The sequence below is a fragment of the Esox lucius genome, chromosome 2 (assembly GCF_011004845.1).
Source record: "Esox lucius isolate fEsoLuc1 chromosome 2, fEsoLuc1.pri, whole genome shotgun sequence".
Lineage (NCBI taxonomy): Eukaryota > Metazoa > Chordata > Actinopteri > Esociformes > Esocidae > Esox > Esox lucius.
Genome location: NC_047570.1, coordinates 15,684,219 through 15,711,291, shown reverse-complemented (window position 1 = coordinate 15,711,291; position 27,073 = coordinate 15,684,219). Strand labels below are relative to the sequence as shown.

The window sequence follows — 27,073 nt, the reverse complement described above, 5'->3', positions numbered from 1 at the left end:
CACCCAAGGTCTAGTCACGTGGCTAACAGATTTGGTAAAAACCAAGGCTGAAAATGGAATTGGGGAGAACTAAGTGACTCACCTTATAAATATAATTTTTTCCTTCAGAATAAGTATGTACAAATGGAGGACATGTAATTAATATAGCATGTTTTAAAACTCCTATTGTATGGCAAACTGAATGTCCTTTCTATATAATTGTATACAGATCGGTAAGGATTTATGAAGATATAGTCATGTATTACTTTTTTGTAGAAGATACATTCTCCTTAATGTATTTTCTCCTCTTTCTTAATTTTCATCCCGAACAGGCTGTAGAGCTTCATCAGCATCAGATCCACTATCTCCTCCTCATCTGAGGGCTGTGGAAAAGTAAACAACCAGTTAAGAACCATCTAAATTGAATGTTAGTGTTTAATGCCAAAATGTTGCACGCAGTGATCAGACATGCCCCCTCATTTATACAAAATGCACCCTCAGTCATGTCATCCTGACACCGGCCCTGGCCACATGCATGGAGCAAGATTATGCTGAGCTAACATTCACATTTTTCATTAGTAGCACAGCAGCTATTACATGATTTATACCAACGTTTTGTTGAGTACTTGTTGCTGGTTGACAATAATGAGTTCTAGAATGTATGTTCATTCCTGACATATGGAACGGTTGAATGTCTTCAGGTGAAATATACGGGACACCTAGTCATGATGTAAAAGACCATAAAACCACTACATTTAGAAAGAGATAAGCAGCTATATTTATGGAACAGTTTACACCACATTTTCCAACAAATTACAACATTAGCACACAGATATTAGCAAAAATTATGTGTTTTTGTTTATATTGACAGGTTTTATTACTGGATTTATGTTTTTGCCACTTTTTTGGCTGCTACAGACACGATCCAGTCACTGATTAGTTCTATATTTATCAATGCTACCCAGTCTAACTCTACGCTGGCTGGTAACATTATTCTCATGTCAGTCTCTAGTCAGTCTTAACATTTCAAATGCAGGACAATTTGATCAGTTTATATGCTTAGAAGGCACAAACAACAACATAAGCAAACATTTACCGTAATTTACTTTCTTTTATATTTACGTGTATTATGAATTCATGCTTTCTCATGTTTTGGTTGCTACAGATGCAACCCAGTCATTTGTTGATTATTTCTATATTTATTAAACTTTAGAACAAATATAAAGAATGTCTGTTGCTACCAAAACCTGAGAAAGCATAAATTAATTAACAAAATGTTGGTTTTTAACCATTACATGACTCGTAGTACCTTGTGATGCTTTCGCTCCTCACCAAATGCCCCCATGACGACAGCAACGAACAGGGTCAGCACCACAAAGGTCATGAATATAATGCAGGAGCCAATGAGAAAGGCAGCAAGCACCGGGTTGTAATCAAGAACCTGGATTGCAAGATGTTAACAATCACAAAGCTTCCATTATGAACATAGAAGTAATCAGATAGCTGTCCTTGACTCACCTCATCAAAGTTAAAGATGCCCACTTGCAAACTGACCATGGTCATTGTAGCATCTAGGAGTGTCCTATATGAGTACAGCTTCCAGCCATACATCAGATTACACTGCAAACAATGATAATATGTAAGATTGAAATACAGCTCCGGAAAACTTTAAGAGACCACTGCACCTTTTTCTTTCCTTTCCAAAAAGTCGAAAAGGAAGGTTTTCAGTGAGGAACGGAAGCGTTAAAATTAAGAGACCACTGCAAATTGAACGCTTCTGTTCCTCACTCAAAACTTTCCTTTTCAACTTTTTTGGAAAGGAATGAAGAAGGTGCAGTGGTCTCTTAAATTTTTCCAGAGCTGTATATTTAGTCTCAAAGTTAAATTAATCATCAGCTGTGAAGAGAAAGCTTCAATTAAGACATTAAAAAAGCATATCAGGAATTAGAATGTTATTAAGATCACAGATGCATTGTTGCCAAGAACATTTTAGGAATTAAATCACAATAAATTACAGTTTCCAGGAAGACCCTTACAGCAATAGAATAGGCCAGGAGCATAATAATCATAATCAAGATGAGGCCAGATAAGTCTGTCCAGGCCCGTTGTATTACAGCTGTCATCATATGTAGCTTTGGGTTGAGTCTCAGCAGGTTCCACAGCTTGATTGTAGCCAATAGCACCAGGAATGCAATCAGATACCCCAATGTGGCATCTGCATTTGCTGTGTCTTGGAAACTGGCAAACCTGGACAGAGCAGAAATGCTTAACATCACACAGGACACACTGACCAACAGTAAAGATGGGATTGAATAAAAAGGCTTGGAAATAAACCCACGAAACCCCAACACAGCGTGAACTCACTGGTCTTTATGGTTCTGATAATATTCCATATCCCGGTTCCCTAACAGGGCCCTCTTGATGAAGACAGACAGTGCGCTCCAGCTCAGGAGGATGATGGCCAACTCGAGCATGTTCTGCTTGGTCTTGAAGTAAGCCCACCTTTGTCGTTTCATTAACTTGCCCTGTCAGGAGATGAGATGAGTTAGACTGAGAAGGAATTCCAGAACACTGATTGTGTGATGTGATGAAGATGTGTGAATAAAGACTTACCTGAACATACATGTAGTAAAGGATGTAGAGAAAATATATGACCCCAGAGGCCATTAAACAAAAGGAGAGGCCACCAGTAGACTGATACAATTGAACACTCTGCAAATCACTGCGAAACTGGAATGCTCCTGAGAGAATAAGAAGGTTCTGACAATCTGTGCTTTAGGTGCCTTAATTTACTGTGTGTGTAGTGATAACTGTCTCACCTACAGCTGCGGTCTCCAGCATTAGTGTGACAATGCAGAAGAGGTTGACATTGGCATTGTACACAGTGAACTCAACAAAGACTGCTCGGGTGAACATGTCAAGCCAGGTGCTGTCAAACAGGTACTGAAGGGTACTATATGGACAGAAAACATGCAGGTAAATAAAATATTTCTAAATCATTAAACTTACTTGGTGTACTTCAGATAATTATGAAACGGTTGTAAATGTTAATTTACCTGCTAGCGTTCTGTGAGTCAGGGCCCAATTCCACCACAAAACCCCCTCCTCTGTAAAGAACCACGCTGCCCCAGATGGGCAGGGCTCTGAGGCTGGCCTGGGTTTGGTACTGCCAGGGGCTACGGAGTGTCTTTGAGGTGTTTACACTCACAGAGCGGTTCCAGCCAGGCCCATAGGAGCCCATGTCCTCCACCTCCCATGAGTATGGAGCATTGCAGTCTGGTACAGCCTGGCGCATGGAGTGAGCAACGCCACAGGAGTTCTTCTGCACCCTCACCTGGCGAAGATGGGCATTACCAACCAGTTTGGAGTTCCCATCTGTGATGAAACCTGTAACACCAAATTGGCTTGTGTTGACATAAGATTTAATATATACATTTATTGGACATGCTTCTCATGAAAAAATGTATACATTCTAGAAATCACTATCGCCAACTATAAGACATCTTCTTTTTGAGTACTAGAGAATCTTACCTGGGTAAACTCCAAAGAGGTTGCTGAGAAGAGAAGTATTTGCCCAGGTGAACACATCACTGAGGGTCATGCTGTCTGAGATCCCTTGGCTGAAGCTCTGCCGAATGTGCTGATTCAGGAAGAAAGCATTTGTGTCGCGCTGACTGTACGCCACCAGGAGTAACATCCACATGAACCCCATGTAGGCTGCAGCAGAAGCATAGACCTTAAACGTCCATGTTAAGAAACCAGAAAAGGAACCAGGCTAGCCTAGTTCAGCCGGGCCATGATTTTAAAGTGATAACTGTTGTTCCTCTCAATGGACTTGAACCCAGGTCATGTGAGATGTTGTGTCCTGATCCACTACACCACGGTGCAGTAGTTTTGTCTATGGTGCAATACATTTGTAATATCAGTATAGCATCTTGACATTAGATAATTTTGTCATGCATTTACATCACAACAAGTTAAAATATTTTAGACACCATTAAACTGACCAACGTTTCTTATTAAGTTTACCTCCACCAGAAATAGCATCTATAAAATGTATAGCTTTTGCCACTGGCTGTTTTAACAGCTTATTAGCCAGTAATAGGCTTACTAGTATCTACTAACTTACTGTTTGGAATAGTCATAAGAATTTAGCAATTGCTAGCAAGACTGAAGATGAACTGTACACTACCAAGCTACTTCATTTCATGGCACAAAAAAAATAGTCATGAATGACATTGATACAATAACTATCAATATAGGTGACGATAACTGACTTTTTCGTGGAACTGTGGAAACCCCACAGTCTAGCCTCTATTACCCCAAAAAGCATGCACGGATGCGTACTTCGAAAATCCACAAGTAATAGTCACAAAATAACCGTAGCCTAAACAGTTTTGCTAATGAAGTTTGCAGCCAGCAAAGTTTTTGTCAATCCTGACCAAAAAGCATGCACTGATGCGTACTTTGAATGTCCACCAGAAATAGTCGCAATATAACCGCAAATAGTTTTATTTTAGGCTTACTATAATGTAGCTACTGAAGGTTGTATCCAGCAAAATCTTTGTCAATCCCGAACAAATCCTAATGCATAATCTGTTTTGACTGTGATGAAATTCAAACGTGGGACCCAATGTTTGCAGGTCCGTGTGTCTAACCACAACGCTATTTAAAAAATGGTAGTCAGTCACTCACCCACACACTCAGTCAATCAGTCAGTCAGTAAGTTATTACGTAAGTAAAGTCAGTCAGTCAGTAAGTAAGTCAGAGGAATTGGCATTTCTTGGCCGGCTCTGCTTATGTGGCAAAAAGTGTGGTGAATGACATTCTAGCTAATTATATTTATTTTTTTACCTATAATCTCTTTGATAATGTCAAATACTTTCTGCTCCTTAATCATGTTGTTTTTCATCCTCTCAATGTCTGAGGGAGGAGGGGGCTGATAGAAGCTACATGTGCTATCCCTCCTGGAAGCCTGCACTGCATCAGGGTCATCTGTGGACAAGATTGTTATTTCACACCTATTACAGTTATAAAGTGAATGTAAATATAATTTCCTCTGAACTTTGAATAAGAAAAACAGAAAGGACATTTCAATTGAAAATTTGTTTTAAAATAATACACCTGGGTTTCTGAGTGCCTCCTTGATTTGTGGATCTCCATATTCCTCCTGATCAACTTTCTTCAGAACAAGAGCAAAGAAGGCCGCAAAGCCTAACACCTGTTACAGGAAATCCCAAAACCAATACCCAGTTTCCAGATACATTACTTTTTTTTTTATTGTACAGTTTAGCATGGAGGGTTAGGGTGAAAGAAATTACAAATTATATATCGAAGTAGAAATGTTGGTGTAGAATTGAAACTGTACAGCTTCTACGGTAGAACCATATCAGTCTCACCTTTAGTGGCTGAGTGAGGAAGAGGCTCTGAAAGAACGATACAACCATGGAGATCAACCAGCTTATAGAGCGGTCCTTCCCGTAGGTCAGCCCATAAATCATAGTGAAGTACCCCGATACTCCACTGGTGGCCAACACCAGAATCCAGCCGATAATCACAAACCACCAGGGAAGGCCGCCCTGACAGCACTTCTTCCTGCCACTATCCCCATTACTGGTCTCTGGATCCCCATTGCTTCGTACCAGCAGGTCCCCTCCAATGCTGAAAGGCTCTAGCAGTCCATTCATGCCCTGCAGCTGCTCCACTGCCCTGTGGTAACAGTCTTGGTTGGGGAAGTGGGATGGTCCCAGTAGATGCAGCTGCTTCTCTAGGTGACGTAACTGCTTGTATAGAAACTGGCTGTTGAGGCTCAGTTTTCGGCTTCCATCCATAGTCTTCTCTGGGCTCTCAGAAACACTATTCTCTGAAATCACAAAGGCCAATTTGTGTCAGACCTCTTGTCCAACTGTTAATCAATACTGATTATCATCTTTAACAATGTAATATTAGGCTGTAAAGATCGACTGCCCCTAGTGGGAAGATGAGAGAGCTCCTTTCTTAGAGGCAGCCTACCATCTCGATACTGCTGCCAGATTGTTTCTTCCACCAGAGAGAGCAGAGAGTTGATATCAGTTTGTTTTCCAGGACTGAACTCTAACTCCTGCCATGGAACAGGTCTTTTCATAGCCTTGGAGAGTGACTGCACAATCTTCTTTAGGTCCTGACAGAATACAGTACAATAAAGCATTGTTAATATTTTGAGTCCTGCTCCGCTTAGTGAACTATACGTGCCATTGTAATCAGAAGGATTAGCTTTGTTGATGTCTATTGACTTCTTTCACCTTGACGACTGTGTCTACCATGAGTTCTCTGTCCCATTTTGGTGATGGGGCTTGTGAGGAGGACTTATTGCCATTCTTTCCTTGCTTGGACACCCTTGTGGACTTTTCAGGCTTCTTTTGGGGACGGGTGCTTCTGAAGATACTCACAATGATGAGATTAATCGGAAACGTTAGGATTGAACTCTGAATGCCAATCATCACGTGCTGCCAAGTGATCTCAATATGACCTATAGGAGTAGAAAGGAAAGAAGACAGAATTAATGTTCTGACAAACTACCATTACCATTCCACATCAATATTTCCCATGTGTTCATACCCAGATCCATTGTCTGTTCAGAGGGGTTGGTAGGGATGCCCCAGAACATGATGTTGGTCAGCATGGTGCAAAGGAGTAGAGAAAAACAGCAGGACACTCGCTGGACACATGTGAAGGTGCTCGTTGGGGGGCGGCTGATCACAGAAAACCAGATGTGGCCATCACAGAAATCCCTTGCCATCCTCATGAAGAACAGGTTACTGCAGAATATATGGTATTGACAGCTTGTTTCATTATGGACATTGTGTTATTAGTTATATTTTACCAATCCAAGGTTTGTTCAAGTCCTATTTCACCTGAATGTCCTCAACTCTGTCTCTGTGGCTACATGGAAAACTTTATCCAGAGTGCACTCGTTCATACTGATGGCCAGCCATGAGTTACACAGGAAGTGCCACTTCTTTCCAGTCTCTACATCTTGCACCAAAATTTTGTTAATGTACCTGCAAAAACAGATTTATTGTCTGAAGTTAAAACGCCAAAAGGTAAACTTTAGTAATAGATTCCGTCCCCCTTCATCTCCTACCAGGCAGGGTGCCCCCCTGAGTTGTCGTGCCACAGCCTGATGCTCAGCAGCTCCCCCAGGGAGAAGGGTGTGGTCAACAGGAAGGTATCCACTGTACCTCTCTCAAAGACAGGCTTGTCAGGGTCGGTGAGGTGATGTGGCTCACTCTCTCCCTCTGTGCCCAGTAATATAACGGTAACCTGCAGCAACAACACAAGGTCATGGTGTCTGGGTGTGTTTTACCTGGGAAACGGCTGTAATGTGGCAGTGGTAACAGTTGGCCCTGACCTGAGAGGAGGTGGAAGCACCACGCCGATGCCCAGTGCTGACATTCAGCATGTAACGGTACTCAGCCAATGGGTCATTGTCTTCCAGCACTGTCACCTTCACCTATAGAAAGTAACACTTGAAGGTAAAGCTCACACACGCAACAACATGTCCCAAAACATGTAACAATTTCAAGTCATACTTTGATTGTGTCATGGATGTCCTTCCTGCGTGCCCACATGACCACCAGGAGATAAGCTATGAAGATGGCCCCAACAAAGCACACCACCACAGGGTTTTTGGCAAAGGTGGAAAAGAGCTGAGCTGAGCGTGAAACATCCACAAGGTTGGGCATGACGAAAAAGGAGCTCCCGAAGAAGGTCAAATGGTTACATAAGCACTGGGTGACCAATGATGAAGTTATAGGACCAACCTAATGAGATCACAGTTGGTTTATATATTTCATTTTGGCCAGATAAGGGGTAACAATGATGCTGTGATGTGACTTTGTTTTTATTATAAGCTGTTGTGTAGTATATATTGCACTTACTTTACAGCCATCTTGTTTCCAGGTGTATTTGGTTTCATCCCAATACTTGCACTGAGCAACAATGGAGATAACAGTCACAGTGGCATTGACGGATTGAATCCCTGGATTCACAATGGGAATCAACACAACATAATGGACCCCAACATTTCCTGACAATTCACTGGGACCCAGGACCCAGGTGTATCTCTCCTCTGTACCAAAGAAAGAAACAAAATACCCACATATATAAATGTTTTACAACAATGAAATGTATTCATCATGCCAAACATACAGCTCTGGAAAAAATTAAGAGACCACTGCAAAAGTATTAGTTTCTCTGGTTTTACTATTCATAGGTATGTGTTTGAGTAAAATGAGAATTTTAGTTTTTTTCTATAAGCTGACATCATTACTCCCAAATTCCAAATAAAAATATGGTGATTTAGAGTATTTATTTGTATAAAACAATAACTGGTCAAAATAACCAAAAAAAGATTGTTTTCAGACCTCAAATAATACAAAGAAATCAAATTCATATTCCTCTTTCAACAACAAAATAGTAATGTTTTAACTTAGGAAGAGTTCAGAAATCAATATTTGGTGGAATAACCCACATTTTTAATCACTTGCGTCTTGGCATGCTCTCCACCAGTCTGTCACATTGTTGTTGGGTGACTTCATGCCACTCCTTGGCACAACAATTCATGTAGCTTGGCTTTGTTTGATGGCTTGTGACCATCCATCTTCCTCTTGATCAAATTCCAGAGGTTTTCAATGGGGTTCAGGTCTGGAGATTGGGCTGGCCATGACAGGTTCTTGATCTGGTGGTCATCCGTCCACACATTTATTTACCTGGCTGGGTGGCATGGAGCATTGTCCTGCTGGAAAAAACAATTCTCCTAGTTGGGGAACATTGTTAGAGGAAGGAAGCAGGTGTTCTTCCAGCAAAACTTTGTACCTTCAAAAATACAAATCTGTCTGATTCCAGCCTTGAAGCATCCCCAGATCATCACCGATTCTCCACCAAATTTCACAGTGGGTGCGAGACACTGTGGCTTTTAGGCCTCTCCAGGTCTCTGTCTAATCATAAAATGACCAGGTGTTGAGCAAAGCTGAAAATTTGACTCATCAGGGAAGATTACCTTACTCCATTCCTTTACAGTCCAATCCTTATGGTTTTTCACAAACTTCAGCCTGGCTCTTCTTTGCTTCTCATTGATGTAGGGCTTTTTTCTAGCTTTGCACAACTTCAGCCAAGCCCCTAGAAGCGTGTTTCAAACTATCCTCGCTGCGCACTTCAACCCAGTTTCTGTTTGCCATTCTTTATATAGGTCACTTGATGTCATCCTACGGTTGTTGAGTGACATTCAAATGAGTTGACGGTCTTCTCGGTCAGTGGACAGTGGTCGTTTTTGCCCTCTGCCAGTCTGTAGCTTTGTTGTCCCCAATGTCTTTTGCTTGACCTTGTTCTTATGAACTGCCATCTTTGAAATTTACAGGATGGAAGCAACCTGACGCTCACTGTATCCGTCTGCCAGTAAAGCCAGAATTGAACCCTTCTTTTCCTCACTTAAAGCTTTTCTTTTCAACTCTTTTGTCATGCTGAATAGCTATTGTTTTATTCAAATTACCTTTGAGGTACTACTTGCACTGTTTTTACCATCCAGCTGGTCCTATTGCAAGAGAATAGTAATGACCACAGCAGTGGGTTTTATACTTTTTTTCATTAAATTAGATTTGGTTCAGTTAATCACCTAATCAGTACCTCATTAAGTAAAAACGGGTGTGCCTGTGTTGGAATTTAACAGACACTGGAATGGAATGGCCTCCCATACATGTAGAGATGCTGATTCAAGAAAAATTAGGAGTGGTCATTAAAAAAATTCCAGAGCTGTATATACAGTGGGGAGAACAAGTTTTGATACACTGCCGATTTTGCAGGTTTTCCTACTTAAAAAGCATGTAGAAGTCTGTAATTTTTATCATAGGTACACTTCAACTGTGAGAGACGGAATGGAGAAAAGAAATCCAGAAAATCACATTGTATGATTTTTTTTAGAATTAATTAGCATTTTATTGCATAACATAAGTATTTGATCAACTACCAAGCAGTAAGAATTCTGTCTCTCACAGACCTGTTAGTTTTTCTTTAAGAAGCCGTCCTTTTCTCCACTCATTACCTGTATTAACTGTATCTGTTTGAACTTGTTACCTGTATAAAAGACACCTGTATACACACTCAATCAAACAGGACTCCAACCTCTCCACAATGGCCAAGACCAGAGAGCTGTGTAAGGACATCAGGGATAAAATTGTAGACCTGCACAAGGCTGGGATGGGCTACAGGACAATAGGCAAGCAGCTTGGGGAGTGTTATAGCAGGTTAGAAAGGACCCAAAAGCGAAATGTAATAATGCAATGTCTTTAATAATGAGTAACAGTCCAGGTGAACAGAAATCCTCTTCTATAAATAACAAACAGAAATTGCTGTCGATACGGGCGTTAGGCGAACTACAGAGATATTCCAGAAACAGAAGCAGGGTACAGTAAAAGGTCCCGGTCTAGCGGCGTATAATCTCGGGTCTCACAGGATACAGCAGATCCAAACAGGACTCAGGCAGGAAAGGGAAACAAACAGGTGAAAGGGAGCGCCTCTTGCATAGAAAACTCACGGAATAATCTGGCAAAGAAGCAGGGAAAAGGAGAGCTAGAAGTAGCAAACAAAATCAGGGGGGGAGAATTAGCGAGATCGCTGGTTGCAACAAGAAACAGCTGAGGGTGAATGAAGGTGAATGTGGTGTGTGTGTGCGTCGTGGGGAGTGTGCGTGTGTGCGCGTGTGTAAGAGCGAGTGTGGCCAGAAGAGGGAGAAAGGATACCAGAACCATGACAGGGAGAAGGCAACAACTGTTGGCGCAATTATTAGAAAATGGAAGAAGTTCAAGATGACAAACAGTCTCCCTCGGTCTGGGGTTCCATGCAAGATCTCACCTCGTGGGGCATGAATGATCATAAGGATGGTGAGGGATCAGCCCAGAACTACACGGCAGAACCTGGTCAATGATCTGAAGAGAGCTGGGACCACAGTCTCAAAGAAAACCATTAGTAACACACTAAGCAGTCATGGATTAAAATCCTGCAGTGCACGCAAGGTCCCCCTGCTCAAGCCAGCGCATGTCCAGGCCCGTCTGAAGTTTGGCAATGACCATCTGGATGATCCAGAGGAGGAATGGGAGAAGGTCATGTGATTTGAAGTAAGAGCTTCCCTCAGTAAGAGCTTTGAAGATGGGTCGTGGCTGGGTCGTCCAGCATGAAAATGACCCGAAACACACAGCCAGGGCAACTAAGGAGTGGCTCTGTAAGAAGCATCTCAAGGTCCTGGGGTGGTCTAGCCAGTCTCCAGACCTGAGCCCAATAGAACATTTTTGGAAAGTCTGTATTGCCCAGCGACAGCCCCGAAACCTGAAGGATCTGGAGAAGGTCTGTATGAAGGAGTGGGCCAAAATCCCTGCTGCAGTGTGTGCAAACCTGATCGAGAACTACAGGAAACATATGATCACTGTAATTGAAAGGTTTCTGTACCAAATATTAAGTTCTGCTTTTCTGATGTATCAAATACTTATGTCATGCAATAAAATGCAAATTAATTACTTAACTCATAGAATGTGATTTTCTGGATTTTTGTTTTAGATTCCATCACTCACAGTTGAAGAGTACCTATGATAAAAATTACAGACTTTTATGTGCTTTATTAAACCTGCAAAATCAGCAGTGTATCAAATACTTGTTCTCCCCACTGTACATACGGTACATCACCTTGCGTGTTGCTCTGCAGAGGCATTTGGGTCTTGGCAATATATTGCTTATTATTTGGGTAGTACTTATATCCCAGGAACAGTTGGAAGGGCATGTCCCTGGATGGTTCAATCTTTAGCACCAATGTTACATCCGATGAAGGGATGTCAACCTTCAGGGTGCTGTGGTTTCCCAGGTACATTATTGTGCTGTTTGCCAGCTCTCCTTCAGGCCTTGGCAAGAGGACCTGAGTGTCAAAGCAGAGATTGTTTTTCAAAGAAAACATAATGAGGTCATGATTTCTTAGATGAAACACTCTGCTCAAGCTTCCTCACATCGATGCCCTGAACTGTCCAAACTGATGAATTCATGCATGTTTCTGTCTGTGCCAGTGTCAACTGTTTGTAGTTTAACAACCACAGGGCAAATGTTTTGCAACATTCTCAGGAATGATACACCCACAGATATAGCAAGCAACTGATTAAGATATCACTGATGTCAACCATGCATACCTATGCCAAGTTTCAAACCTTCATTAAACTAAACCGATTGATCTAAGGCGAGGTAATTAACTGCACATTGTTAGTCATGTGATATCTCAGACACCACAGGCTTGATTTTGACAAGATGTGGGTGAATAAGACATCTTGCCATTTACAGTAGATCTTTCAAATACACAGTTTGGCCAAATGGGGCAGGTGCTTCCTTCTCGGAGGACTCCTTTTATTGTAGCCCATAGGGTTTGAGTTGTTGCATTCTCAGAATGTCAGTGGAATAGAATATGCAGTGATATACAGCGCTCTGACCTCAATCTCCTCAGATAGGTTCTCTATGGGGATGATAGAACCATTTTCTCTTGTCAGTGAGACAGAACCAACAGTGCCACTAATATCTTTCTCCTCATTCCATGAAAATGGGTTATTCTTCAAACTCTGCATCTGTAAGTGGGAAATAGTGGGTCAAAGAAGAGTTTAAAAACCTGACTAACTGTTTGTTCATCAACAAAATCAACATGAACAAAAAGATCAGTTTGCCAAACAAAAATAACTAGTGATGAAACAAAAACGATATTACCACATCCACACTTACTCTCACATCCACTGGTTTATCTGGAGGAAGGACATCAGCATCCAGGGGTGGGAAGGAAAAGCTGGCTGAGGAGCTGTCTGGGATGTTTATAGATTGCATCTGAATCATTTTGGGTGATACTCTGAGAAGACATATATACATTCACTCAATAGTTAAGCCGCATTCTGTAAAAGTTGCAATTCATCATAGAAATTTCTAGAAACCTTTTATTTTTCTTTAGGCGTAGATCTGCCTTAGAGTTGAAAATACATATCTTACAAAATGTATTTTTCTTTTTTATCCCTCTTAAAAAATATATTGTACTTTGTCTTCTTTTGTTCTCCCCTTATTAAAACACAACATCTAGAACAATCCCACCCCATTTATATTGCTAAACAAGTAAAAATATTTCTTATATATACTCAGCGCTGCTTGTCTGTGAAACAGAAGTTCCACCTCTTATACCCTGCCCACATTCTTCTTACCTTTTCACAAACACACTGATCTGAGCGCTGCTGACAATCACAGGAGCTTCATCAACTTTCCTCCCTTTTAAAAGTGCACTCTGCACATTGTCCATGCTCATGAAAAGTAACTGGGAGACTTCTTTCTGTGAAAGACAAACTGTTCAGTAAAGCTACTTCATTTCTGTTAATCGACTGTCGGTCATAGAAATAAAGATGTGCTCACGTTTAAGCAGACATTCAGGATATTGCTGACTGCCTCCACAATTTGCGTAGCTGCATCCATCATCACCTCACCACCATCCTCACTGACATTCATGGACAGGAGGGAAGAACTGAGATTTACCACCAGGACGCTTGCTTGTAGCTGGAAAAGATCAACCAAATAGCATTATGTTTTCCTTGGCCCCTTTTCATCAATAGGTCTGTGTGTTTCTATCCTGTAATCCATGTTATCGTGCTTAATGAGGAGATTCAAGTGTACCTGAGAATTGGCACTAAGCTCATCCCCCTTGCTGGTGAGTCCTGCCACAGCTCTGGCCGTCACCTGCACTGTCTGAGGAGTTAAACTGCTAGAGGTGTTCTCCAATGCTTTCATTATACTTGTCAGCATCAGTCCTCGCAGCTTAAGGAACAATACCAACAGTAAATAAGGGTGCATGTAGATCTTACAATAAATCAAAATACTTTCATTGCACCCTACAAAAATTGCTAATTCCATGTGGATCAGCCATGGTAGATCACAAACATCTGCCTTTTAAACCTTACTAAAAATGATGTGCAATTATCTTTGTCAAAATCTAGCATAATTTATATTTTCCCCCTCCTAACACCTGCCCTCATACCCTGATCCTGTCATTTTTCTCCCCTCTGGAACCTTCATTTAGCATGTCACACACAGACTGGAACAGTTGTCCAAGGGCCTCTCCAGATAGTGTCACTTGCTGCTCTAGAATAGCTACTGTGTCTTCCACAGTAGACTGGAGAGCCTGTATTGGGGTTCTGGAGCTGGCTGGCCAAACCTTTGTGGATGAATTAAACGAGTGGTCCAATTACTAAATGAATGCAAACTCTACCATACTTTAAACCATTATTAATACATTCTAATAATTACCTCAGTCCTGATTGTGGTACTTCCCATGGTTTTTGTGTTCAGTTGTGTTACAGTCACAACTATCAAAAGGCTGTAGTTGCTGCTCATCTCCCCAAGTGGTAGAAAGATTGATGTTACTTCATTTGTAGAACTGCATCGCAGATATCCACCTAAAAAATAAAGACTAACAGTCTGATATATTCTCCTTCTCTCTTCATCTCTGTATATACAGTTGTGCTCATAAGTTTGCATACCCTGGCAGAAATTGTGACATTTTGGCATGGATTCTGAAATCATTTGCGTGTTCATATGAAGCCGTTTATTATCACATAGTTGTTTGGCTCCTTTTTAAATCATAATGACAACATAAATCACTCAAATGGCCCTGATCAAAAGTTTACATACCCTTGATTGTTTGGCCGTGTTACAGACACACAAGGTGACACAGGTGAAAATGGCAATTAAAGGTGAATTTCCCACACCTGTGGCTTTTTAAATTGCAATTAGTGTCTGTGTGTAAATAGTCAATGGGTTTGTTAGCTCTAACATGGAGGCACTGAGCAGGCTAGATACAGAGCCATGGGGAGCAGAAAAGGACTGTCAAAAGACCTGTATAACATAGGGTAACCCGATGTCCCGTTTTGCTCGGGACTGTCCCGGTTTCAAGCTGGGTGTCTCGGGTTCTGACAAATATCTGCAAAACACTAAAATGTCCCAACACAATAATAATAATAATACTGTTTCCACATACGAGTCGGGGCCAAACAAACAACTGAGTAGAACAGCGTAGCAAAGCAACAATTCTCATCAAAGCTCAAAGCGCCCCCCGCTCCAACCACAAGCATCCGTGATGACCAACATGTGCATTAGTGCGTACATTTGCGTGTGGATTAACATGCGGTTATACAAGGGTCCCAGTATGGGGATGTGAAAATATGGCCACCCTAGTGTAACAAGGTAATGGAACTTTATAAAGATGGAAATATATCAAAGGCCTTGCAAATGCCAGTCAGTGCTGTTCAATTCCTTACTGTTAAGAACTGAAAATTTGGGGATCTTTTGTTACCAAACCAAGGTCAAGTAGACAAAGAAAGATTTCAGCCAAAACAGCCAGAATAATTTTTCGGGGAAACCGAGAAAGATCCACAGGTAACCTCAGGAGAAATACAGGCTGCTCTGAAAAAAGATGGTGTGGTTATTTCAAGGAGCACAATACAACGATACTTGAACAAAAGTATCAAGAAAAATCATAAGAAATGAGCTGCATGTTCAAGTTGCCAGAAAGAAGCCTTTACTCTGCCAATGCCACAAAAAAGCCTGTTTACAATATGTACCTTGACACGCCTCACAGCTTCTGGCACACTGTAATTTATAGTGACATGAGCAAAATAGAGCTTTATGGTCACAACCAACAACAAACAACCAGGATCAACAAGGCCTATAGTGAACAGAATACCATCCTCACTGTGAAGCAAGGTGGTGGCTCACTGATGTTTTGGGGGTGTGTGAGCTCTAAATGCACAGGGAATCTTGTGAAAATTGATGGCAAGATTAATGCAGCATGTTATCAGAAAATACTGGCAGACGTTTTGCATTCTTCTGCACGAAATCTGCGTATGGGATGCCACTGGACTTTCCAGCATGACAATGACCCTAAAGCAAAAAAAGGTGAAGGTTCTGGACATCACAGTCTCCTGACCTTAATATCATCGAGCCACTCTGGGGAGATCTCAAATGTCCGGTTCATGCAAGACATCCAAAGACTTTGCATGTCCTGGAAGCATTTTGCCAAGACGAATGGGCAGCTATACCACCTGCAAGAATTCAGGGCATCATAGACAACTATTACAAAAGACTGCACGCTGTCATTGATGCTAAAGGGGGCAATACACAGTATTAAGAACTAAGGGTATGCAGACTTTGGAACAAGGGTCAGGTCATTTTTGTCTTTGTTGCCATGTTTTGTTGTATAGTTGTGCCATTCTTTTATGACCTACAGTTGAATGTGAATCCCATAAGAAATAAAATTAATGTTTTGCCTGCTGACTCATGTTTTCTTTACAAATGGTACATATATGACCAATTCTCCAAAGGTATGCAAACCTTTGAGCACAACTGCACATACAGTATATTTACTAAATCAATTAACAATGTTCATTTTATTCTGGCTTTAGTTATGAACCTATTTGAAGAGAGGAAGTGTCCTGAAAATAAACTACTGGTTAAGAGGGATACTCACCATGGTCAGTTTTAAAACAATATTGGCAGTCAATGCCATTTTGGCAGGATGCAGGGGTGCTGCAGGTGACATTGAAAGGATCCAAAACTGTGCCTTTCAGAGGGAGAATACTACAAGAAGGGGGACTTAAGGTGACAGCTGGAGCAGTGGTTACAGTTGGCTTGGTATTAGCTGGTGGAGGTTTTGTAGCACCTGGTATCTGAATGGTGTACTTGGCATATTCAAAAGTCTTCTTACCTACAGAAAGGTAACATAAACTGATATTAAAATGTTATTTCCATTCTTTGTGGAGTTGAATCAATACAAAATTAATATGAATAAGCCATCACCTCCCACAAATGGCTCAAACAGAACAACATTAAATGCAATTGTGGGAATCGGTGGGAAGGTCTGCACAGTATTTTTGTTTTAGCTTTTACTGTATGTTATTTTTCAACATTCTATGTTATTTTATTTTTTTAACGTATTAACAAACATTTAGCAGTACTTTCTTTTGAAACTGCTAATGAGTAATACTCACTATAAGCAATCACATTGACAGTTTGAAACCTATCTGAAGCTTGTTTCAGGTACTTCCGCTTGACTATGTATTTTTCTTGACCATCAAGAACTTCTATTTCCATTAGTGGCTTTCTCCCTGCGTTTTTGTAGCAGTTTTGCACTGTGTCCTAGAAAACAACAGAGTTGAAAAGGTTCATCTTATGAACACCTGTCAATCACATGAAGTCCACAAATGTGTCTATGTATTTATTGCTTTATTTACCTAGTATGTAAAATGCAAATTAGATGTGTTAGTCAATTTGAAGTAATCTCATTTGTGTATTTTAACCAATAGAACATTTGTATTGAATTTAGCATGCTAAAATATCTCAGACTTACTTTAAAAGGAATAGGGTCTTCGATATTCCAAATAACTTGTGGGCACTTGGTTTTACAATCCAATTGTAAGATCACATCTTTTTTTATATCCACTGCCTTACAGTTATCAACACAACTGAAAGAAAATAAGAACATTGAATTAAATTCAAAAAGAAATATGAACAGTGATTTTCTGTACTATGTAATTACAATGCAATTACTACATTATTATACAAATAAGGCATTTATTGCAGTATTATTACAGGTGTGTTTACATCATACTACACAGGCATATAAATATATATTCCTGTCATACAGTGATACTGATATGAGTTATATCCGCTCATTAAAATAATAAATGTAAATGTGTTTTAATATAATAACTTTTCTGTTTGAAACCTATAATACCTTATTGTGAATCCTGTTGATTCTGTTGGAATAACCGCGATGCACTGAGATACTGACATCCAGTTAACCAAATTGTCCTTTTCTCTCGTCTTTACAAAAAAAGTATATTCAAAAAACTCAAATGGATTTGGAAGGCAGTCTTTTTCAATTAAAATAATTTTGGTCGAGGATTTTTCACTGCATTTACTACATTTGCATTGTTCTTCTGTAGGGAAAGGCAGAAAGGGTTAGAAAGCACCACTATTGGCCATGCTGCAAGCAGACAGACACCAAACAGAAATATTTAATTAAGCTACATTGATAAAACAAAGTTTACTGTTATTGTCATAAGGTGAGGTGAAAGAATGCTGATTGCCCTCTGGCTTTAAATGTTACTTACTGCAGTCCCATTCAAATTGGAACCTGTTTCCATTAGATATTCCTCCTAAGCCAGTTACTTCAAGTTTGACACTTTCAGTGAATTGGTTGACAGTTTTTGGAGTGGCAGTGATTCTCAGGTCATAATCTCTGCGAACTCTAACATACAAAGATGTCTGTGGAATATAAATGAATAAAGTATAATATTTGTGAACAAAGGGACCCTTTTGAGGATGGGCAAAAAGATAGATAGTCAGAAGTGTTGTACATGTTTACATTTTTCACTTACTTTGTTTCCATGATCATGCTGCATGAGGTCAGAAGTTTTGTGGCAAGCAGCTGTTTTATTCCCCACATCAAAATCCATGTGGGAGAAGTAATTCCAGGCTTTTACTTTCACTTGAAAATCACCTGTTACAAAACAGTAGATGCCCCCATGTAGTCAGTGTCATTTGATGTTTAGATCATCACTTTATCAAATAAATCTCTTGTGTTTTTTGTTTTTGCTGTACTGTATTGAATGTTTTGATATACAGTAGCCATGGGATGGTCTTTAACATATCTGAATTGTTATAACAAATTCTTTGATGTCCTTTTTTATACATTTAAATTCAGTTTCACACAAGAATCACAATAATTTTATTGTACAGGATGATGCTGTGTTGTTTAGTGAATTTGACAAATAAACCTTGAAACCTTGAGTTAGGTCTGGAAGTAATTGGACACTGACACATTTTGTTATTTTGGCTGTTTACCAAAATATATTCAAGTTACAGTTAAATAATGAATATGTGCTTAAAGAGCAGTCTCTCAGCTTTAATTTGAGGGTACACAAATTGGAGGAAGGGTTTAGGATTTACAGTTATTTAATATGTAGCCACCTCTTTTTCCAGGGACCAAAAATAATTGGACAATTGACACAAAAGCTATTTCATGGACAGGTGTGGGCTATTCCTTCATTATTTCTTCATCAAGAAAGCAGGTAAAAGATATGGAGTTGATTCCAGGTGTGGCATTCACATTTGGAAGCTGTTGCCGTGAACCCACAACATGTGGTCAAAGGAGCTCTTAATGAAAGATAAACAGGCCATCTTTACGCTGCAAAAAAAAAAATTATCCATCAGAACATCCATCAGGAACATTAGGAGTGGCCAAATCAATTGTTTGGTACATTCTGAGAAAAAAAGAACACACTGGTGAGCTCTGCAACCCAAAAGGTCTGGACATCCACGGAAGACAACAGTGGTGGATGATCGTAGGATCCTTTCCATGGTAAAGAAAAACCCCTTCACAACAGTCAGCCAAGTGAAGCACTCTCCAGGAGGTAGGCATATCATTATCCAAGTCTACCATAAAGAGAAGACTTCACAAGAGCAAATACAGAGGGTTCAATACAAGGCATAAACCATTCATAAAACTCAAGAATAGAAAGGCCAGATTAGATATAGCCGAAAACATCAAAAAAGCCAGCCCAGTTCTGGAACAGCATTCTTTGGACAGATGAAACTGAGATCAACCTATACCAGAATAATGGGAAGAATAAAGTATGGAGAAGGCTTGGAACGGCTCATGAGCCGAAGAATACCACATCAACTGTAAAACACAGTGGAGGCAATGTGATGGTATGGGCATGCATGGCTTCCAGTGGCACTGGGTCACTAGAGGTCATTGATGATGTGACAGAAGACAGAAGCAGCCGGATGAATTCTGTAGTGTATAGGCATATATTGTCTGCTCAGATTAAGCCAAATTCAGAAAGTTAATTGGACGATGCTTCACTTTAAAGATGGACAATGACCCAAAACATACAACCCAGGAATTTTCATAAGGCAAAGAAGTGGAATATTCAGTCACCTGATCTCAAACCAATCAAGCATGCATTTCACATGCTGAAGAATAAACTTAAGGCATAGAGACCCACAAACATACAACCACTGAATACCGCTACAGTAAAGGCCTGGCAAAGCTTCAACAAGGGGGCATATGGTGATGTCCATGTGTTACAGACTTCAAGCAGTCATTTCCTGCAAAGGATTCTCAACAAAGTATTAAAAATGAACATTTTATTTATGATTGTGTTTATTTGTCTAATTACAATTGAGCCCCTGAAATAAGGGGACTGGGTATGAAAATGGTATGAAAATTCCTAAATGTTTCATACAATATTTTTGTTCATCCCCTTGAATTAAAGCTGAAAGTCTGCACTTCCATTGCATCTCAGTTGGTTCATTTCAAATGCATTGTGTGTACAGAGCCCAAAATATGAAAACTGTGTCAGTGTCCAAATATTTTCCGGACTGCTGGTATCTACTTTTCAAGTAGATACCAGCAGATACCAGCAGTCTAGTTGTGCAATAATTTACAATATATGGACTGGTTAATTGTATCCAACTCATAGTGTTTTCCCATGAATGTTACAAGGAAGGAAGCAGCAGCTGTTGACTCAGTCAGTTTAATTTGCGTCCCACAATATATTAACCATTGTTTAATTATTTTTACGAAAAATGCCATGTCCAACATTATTCATACCCCTTGAAATTGTTGCAAATTTATGAGAAAATGCAAGTTTCTATACCATTTAAAATGGTCCTGTAATTTCCACCATGAGAGAGCATTCTAATCCCCTATAAATTGAAAAAGCTGAACAGCAGTAGTTCTCTAGTCAGTTACTAGTCAACTGCAAGTCATGGCTAAAAACAAAAGTTATGTTAGACATTTGTATTTCCAGCACAATGTCTTACTGTGTTTTGTCACTTGTTTATGTAATTTCCAGCCAGAAGAAACCTATTGGTCAAATAAAAATTCACTATGGCAAAATGTTCGGCATGGGTATGAATACTTTTGGGCTTGACTGTATGTTATAGAGAGGACCCTGTGGTAGCCCACATATTTCCCCCAAAAATGCATAAAAAAAAGGTATAACGCCCTGGACAGGTCCAGCCTGTGTCAAGCACTGCAAATGCCATAGTTAGCCTACTCCGATTTAAGCTTATTATTAAGTATTAGGCATCCATATAGACACACTGTTTTAGTGTCTGATTAGGGTTTATTGGAAGAGAGCTTTGAATAGATTTGGTACCTTGGATAGTGGTTGAGATATGGTGGACCTGCATGCTGGTGGTTTGCATGTCCCTGGTCTCAGACAGACTGTCATTGGTTCCAGACACCTGGAAGAGGAGCTGCACTGGTGCCCCCCGTTCTAGAGAGACACTAATATAAAGGTCTGCTTTTGAACATTCAGCCATGAGTGAAGCCAGCAGGCCCTCCACAGGCTCCAGCAGACACACCTGTAGCTCAATGGACTTGCCCAAGACTGAGACCCCATTAGAGGCATGAAGTGTCAGCTGGTGGCAGCCGGAGCCCAGCTGTAGCTCTACATCTGGACCCACAGTGATGTTGTGGGAGATGTTTCCTCTGTTTGCTGATGAACTGGCCACCAACATCTTACCACTGTGGATTTCATAGGTCACATTTGTACCTGCAGATAAAAAAGAACTAATTCTACCAATGGTTGTTGTGTCAGAAATATCAGACTTATTTCTATACATGAAGGTTTTATTTACCTGCTTCTACTTCAACTTGGATTTGAAAGGGGCTGCCATACAGGGCCTTGCAGTTCCTGGCATCTGTTGACTGATTCATGCTGTAGCACTTGAGGACACCAAACTCCCCAATGGGCTCATGAATGATGATGGTTTTCTGACCTGTGGACCAGAGACACAGATGAATATGACTGGACTGTATGCTAGGTGCTTTTTCTCTCTTAATCTTTTAAATAAAACAGCTTTTAAGTAGGCTTAATCTCTGTGGTTCAGTCAGAAGCCTGAATTAATTTCACCATCTCTAAAGGTCCTAAACGTCATCATATCTGCTTTAGACAAAAAGCGGTATGTTGTTGTTTTTATTGTCTAATTGATTTGTCTAATGCCTCTGACTCAACCATTGCATCTTTTTGAATTGACACAGCAACCTAGAGTTCTCAGAGGACTGTGTAGCCTGGTTTGAATACAATATTGATAATGCATCAAAAATTAGGGCCTGCTTTCTGTAGCTTTGGCACACCACTGTGGGTGTTCCTCAGGGTTTCCATTCTGTTTATGTTAATGACATTGTGCTTGCTACTGGAAACTCCCTCATCCACCTGTTGATGACACTATCCTGTATATATCTGGCCCCTATCTAAATATTGCACTCTCGAATACTGTGCTCTCTCCTCATTACTTAACATTTATTCAACAATAAAATTGTGTGGATGCGCTGAGCATAGTATTTGCATGCCAGCACCCTAACAGACAGAAACAGCCAGTCTCAGCTGGTTAACTCCAAATTGGATGAGCAGATCCTAAGCACAAAATAGTGAGTACAGCCCAAGCTGGAAAGTGGGAAGCTATAGATACAAATCAAGAAATCACCAAGCAAGGATTTCAAAGGATACAGCATTCACAGTTAGCTGAAGCTGACATGGCCTCAGAGATCTATTGTTCCCACTTATCACCCAGGCACAAATAAGGAAAAAGGGGATTAAAATTCACATAATTATGTATATAATGACTAATAACAAGTCTTTATCAGACGATTGACGTTGAACTGCCTTAGATCTTCGTATCCTATTTTATCTCTCTGTTTATGTTAGGTACAACCCTGAGGGAGGTATAGAGACAGCCTGGAGCGGTGATAATTCATTGAGAGGAAGTAAGTGCACAAGTGAGAGTTTGAGGTTATCCAGGCAGTGCTCGTAAAAGCAGGGTTTCCTAGATACATGGTATGGAGAGGAGCTGGATTAGACTGGTCAGATAGGTCCAGAGCCAAGAACAGACACACCCACCATGGTCAGTAGAGAAAAGTCAGGGGAGGTCCCCTGGAGTTTGTTTCTGTTCCATTATAAAAGGATCCCTGTATTTCGTGGTCATACACGTTTGCCATTCACTAATGTCATAAAGTGATGTCATACATTGCTGAACACTGTGTGTAACAGCCCTTATGTAGATTGTATTGGTTTCTTGAATGGTTCATAGTCAACTTTATCAAGTTTCTGGGTGAACTCACCGACAAACCTAAAGTAGTGGACACCGAGTTTTGACCACATAACAGATCAGCTCCAATGCAATGACCCTGGGTTGAAGTAAATCTATGATTCTGTGGCGATGCAAAGCAGATGTAGTTGACATGGCCTCTGCTATAACATTTAGTTCAAATTTCAAGTGCGATACAGTATCTAATGGGCAGTAAAATAGATTTGCCACTGTATGTGGTTACACCTAGTGATGGCCAAATGAGGCTTCATTAGCGTTATTTTAGCAGCAGGATATTATGCTGGCAGCACTCAGATTTACATTTTCAAAATAAAAGCCATCATCAAAATTTACAAGCCAATATAGTTAACAATCTAGTCTGTAAAAAAGAACAGACAAGACCAACATTGGAACGGACATTAAACAAAATGTACCAACTAGATTGTGACTATATTGCCTTATATATTTAAATGATGGCTTTAATTTTGAAAAAGTACATCTGAGTTAGCGTTGCTAGCATAATATCCTGCTGCTAGAAGAACGGTAATGAAGCCTCGAATGCCCATCACTAGTTACTCCATCTTGGAGCTTATCACTGGACAACTAACTTAGCACGTCCCTGTTGCCGGAAGTCTCAGGATGGGTTTATTTACCATATAGGTTCCATTAAGTATCAGGTCCTGGCTGGGGGCCTCTAGGCATCTTCATGCGCCTGGGGCCACAGTCAGGACCTGACCGCAGAGGGGCCTCTAGGCTCCCCGTTAGCCTTCAGTTTGCGGTGTGCCTCTTCTTTTGTTGTAGAGCAATAATAACAGGATGATACCCTCTCACTCTGCTCCATGTGTCCTGCCTCACATGCACTGTACTCTCCACATTAACACCATACGTGAGCATTTTCTTTTAATACTGTGTAGATCCAACATTTAATAGACTATAGAAATATCCTTGTTTTTTGTGTTTAATTTGAAATGCATCACATTGCATTTTGTTGGTAAAGTGAGTATTTACAAAAGCAAAAACATCTGTGTTTGGAAGGCATAGTACCTTTGGCCAGTTGCATGATGTTGATCTGGATCTTGATCATGGTGTTGTACAGAATGCCTACACAATCAGACTTAGCATGTTAAAGGCCAAGGGTGGCTCAATGATATTTAGGAATTGAGAGGAATACAAAAAACTCTGTGATTTATGAGGCATGAAGTGATGATTTATTGGCTAAGGATACTGTTATTTTTTTTCCAAATTGTGGTTGAATCTGAAAATGCATTGTTCAGTAATCCATCTGATAAAAGATAACAACATTAGGTTGAAGCAGAGAGGCATGTAGCACACATACTGTCTATTGACCACCCATAAACCACAGCTTGCCTCTATATGGTACAAAATCCCATACATAGTACATATTGTAACTTAATAGCATTATCTTTGCAAATAATATTTTTAGGCTTATTATATGGTGGCCGTCTGATTTTGTCACTAGAGCTAGTATTATTACAAGTTATATTATTATAATAATTGCTGTCATCATTAGGCTTTCATTTTTTAAAGAACCGATTCATATAAAAGCAGTAAAATGTTTGGGAGGGGTATCAATGGGCATGTTTTAGAGAGAGGATCGTTTTCACAATGCCAACTCCAAATGTCTCCCATTCATACATGAAACAATAACTTAAGAGCACAAACAGTGCAATAATTGAATTGCAGTGGGAAATATTTACAACATTCTATTTCTGTGATTTATTTATTTATTTTATTCAGCTACTTTTCTTTCCTATACAATAGAAACATATATTTTGTGTTGTTATTCTCTATTGTTTCCCTCAAGTATAATTTATTTATTGTAAATGTTCCCATATTTTTTACAGCTGTCTTTCTTCTACAATATTAACTATTCTACCTAGTTGCAGTACTTACTTTATGCCCACAGACAGCCACACCCACACACACACACACACACACACACACAAACACACACACACACACACACACACACCAAATTGGCAGATGAAATGCAGCTGCTGGCTACAGTTGTCTGTTGCCTCCCACTGAAACCCAGAGTTCCTCAGGATGTGGGCACAACGAGCTCCTGGAACAGGGTCATTCAACCAGTTAGAATAGCTGATATCAGAGCCATCAAGCCAGGAGAGTGGACCTGCGGATAAACAGCATAAAATCTAATATTATTTACACTCTGTTCCAAAAATATCTTATGATCTTCAACATCTGTTAAATCAGACATGAATATTTTGTATCAGTTAATTTAATAAATAATGTTGTCAATAGTGAAATGGTAGCTTTAAACATGAGGGATGTTTAAGGTATGATTAAAACATGCAAAAAGCATGGAGAAAAGGAATGAGTCGTTAGATAATAATGCTTGTTCCTTTCTGTGGACATTAAAAACTGCTGTAAATTATGAGAACAATGCTGCTAGAAGGAGATATCCAGATGTGACTGTCTCCTAGCAAAAGTGCAAGATCAACACACTCTAAATCTCTCAGTGAAGGGGCCACCTGACATGAGAGTCATGGTCCCCAGCATCTGTGCATTAAAGGGCTTGTGTAGTAAGGCCAATAGTCACCAATGGAAATGCTGTTAGAGCAAGTCAACTTTGAAACTGGCAAATGACATTGTCACAAACAATGTCACATACAATTATCACATACAATATCTATGGCATGTTCCCCAATTTTGTGTTTTCGCTGTGACAGCACAATTGTTTTTTCATGTAGATTATTTCATGTGCTCAAACTAGTGAGATCCTGTTCTCCATGACTGGGAGAGTTGCATGCATAGAGACAGCCCAACAACTACCTCAAGCGATTTATGAACTTAGACAAATATATTTTGAAATATTTATATTTGTTATTCCCCTTTATGTTTGGAGACAGCCGTGGGAATTTAAAGTCTTTCCATGAAATTCCTGCTCAGCCGTAGAATGATCTGTGTTTCTTTAACATATCAGCTGTCAAATGTATGACTGGATGCAATGCAGTCTACTCCAATCCTGACAAAATCAGAGGACCTAATAAGATGTCATCAAATAGTGCCCACTTCAGATGTCTGATCTGGCCTCTTACCCTCAGCAGCAAAGTCCAGTTTTAGGCTCACAGAGGCAGGTGCCAAACCCAGCCACCAGTCCTTCTCCGGCTGCAGGTGCTTCTGAAGGAACTGCTGGGTTTCATCATTCAGGATAAAGGCAAGGTGTCCACCACCCCGCTCACACCAACTCTGTGCACTGAGGAAAGTACGCTGTATAACCACAAATTCATAGCAGGATCCGTCAAAGCCCTCTTGGTACTCTGGACAAGATAGAACCAGTACCCCATGTTCAGGAGTAGACAGGCTTAACAGGAACGCTATCAAGCCCAACAAGGAGAGAATATTGTTGTCCATCTTTACCAGTTTTCTTTTGCCCTTGAAATCCAGTGACATGTGTCTTTAAAAGGGACTGATGTTAGCTTCACGTAATGAGCCTGTTATGGCTGACTGCATTTCCTTTGTGTATCAATGGAATCAAGTATCAATGGACAGATTATCCTTGTGTACAGAGCAACAGACCATTGGGTTATAGTAAATGGACTGTAAAAAGGTCCTCAGAAATGGTCTGTATGTAAATAATATTAATAAGTGCATCTTTGTTCATGTGCTTTGAAGGGTAGCATTGATGTAATACTCTGCAGCTTCCTGGTGTAGATAAATATTATACAGGTTTGGAATCAATCGGCCTAGATAAACAACATCCTGACGTTTCAGTTATGTAATACTAGAGATTATTTAATCACTTCATTTAAACAAAATGGTTTGTTTTGTGATCTATTTGATGCCGGATTGTCATTTCCTGCTCTTCAGAATTTTCTTTGACATCCTCAGTCGAAAAATAAAATGTGCCAATGACATCTGC

The 27,073-nt window shown here is 40.2% G+C and overlaps 1 protein-coding gene across 1 annotated transcript; it reads right to left on the bottom strand.

Moving 5' to 3' along the window:
* Positions 1 to 269: 269 nt before the first annotated feature.
* On the bottom strand, positions 270 to 26,565 carry LOC106024711 (polycystic kidney disease protein 1-like 2). The gene is made up of 36 exons (XM_034287360.1): positions 26,250 to 26,565; positions 25,163 to 25,321; positions 24,214 to 24,270; positions 21,721 to 21,861; positions 21,237 to 21,635; positions 18,447 to 18,568; positions 17,055 to 17,202; positions 16,535 to 16,771; positions 14,317 to 14,465; positions 14,048 to 14,224; positions 13,687 to 13,827; positions 13,424 to 13,569; positions 13,224 to 13,355; positions 12,760 to 12,880; positions 12,477 to 12,608; positions 11,692 to 11,917; positions 7,899 to 8,089; positions 7,551 to 7,781; positions 7,370 to 7,471; positions 7,103 to 7,281; positions 6,873 to 7,019; positions 6,577 to 6,776; positions 6,261 to 6,487; positions 5,944 to 6,139; positions 5,379 to 5,842; positions 5,104 to 5,200; positions 4,834 to 4,974; positions 3,511 to 3,696; positions 3,036 to 3,366; positions 2,799 to 2,932; positions 2,593 to 2,720; positions 2,344 to 2,504; positions 2,016 to 2,226; positions 1,498 to 1,599; positions 1,289 to 1,420; positions 270 to 362 (listed from the first exon to the last, which is right to left on the bottom strand). Exons 1-36 carry the CDS (start codon positions 26,563 to 26,565, stop codon positions 270 to 272), a joined length of 6,456 nt encoding a protein of 2,151 aa, XP_034143251.1.
* Between the last annotated feature and the right edge of the window lie 508 nt (positions 26,566 to 27,073).

What these genes read in the sequence shown, in the direction of transcription:
- LOC106024711 (XM_034287360.1), bottom strand. Translation starts at nt 26,565, where the DNA reads ATGGACAACAATATTCTCTCCTTGTTGGGCTTGATAGCGTTCCTGTTA. An exon ending in TTGTTTTAAAACTGACCATG is followed by an intron (nt 14,466 to 16,534) that starts GTGAGTATCCCT and finishes TTTATTTTTTAG; the next exon opens with GTGGATATCTGCGATGCAGT. An exon ending in TCCTCACTCAGCCACTAAAG is followed by an intron (nt 5,201 to 5,378) that starts GTGAGACTGATA and finishes TTCCTGTAACAG; the next exon opens with GTGTTAGGCTTTGCGGCCTT.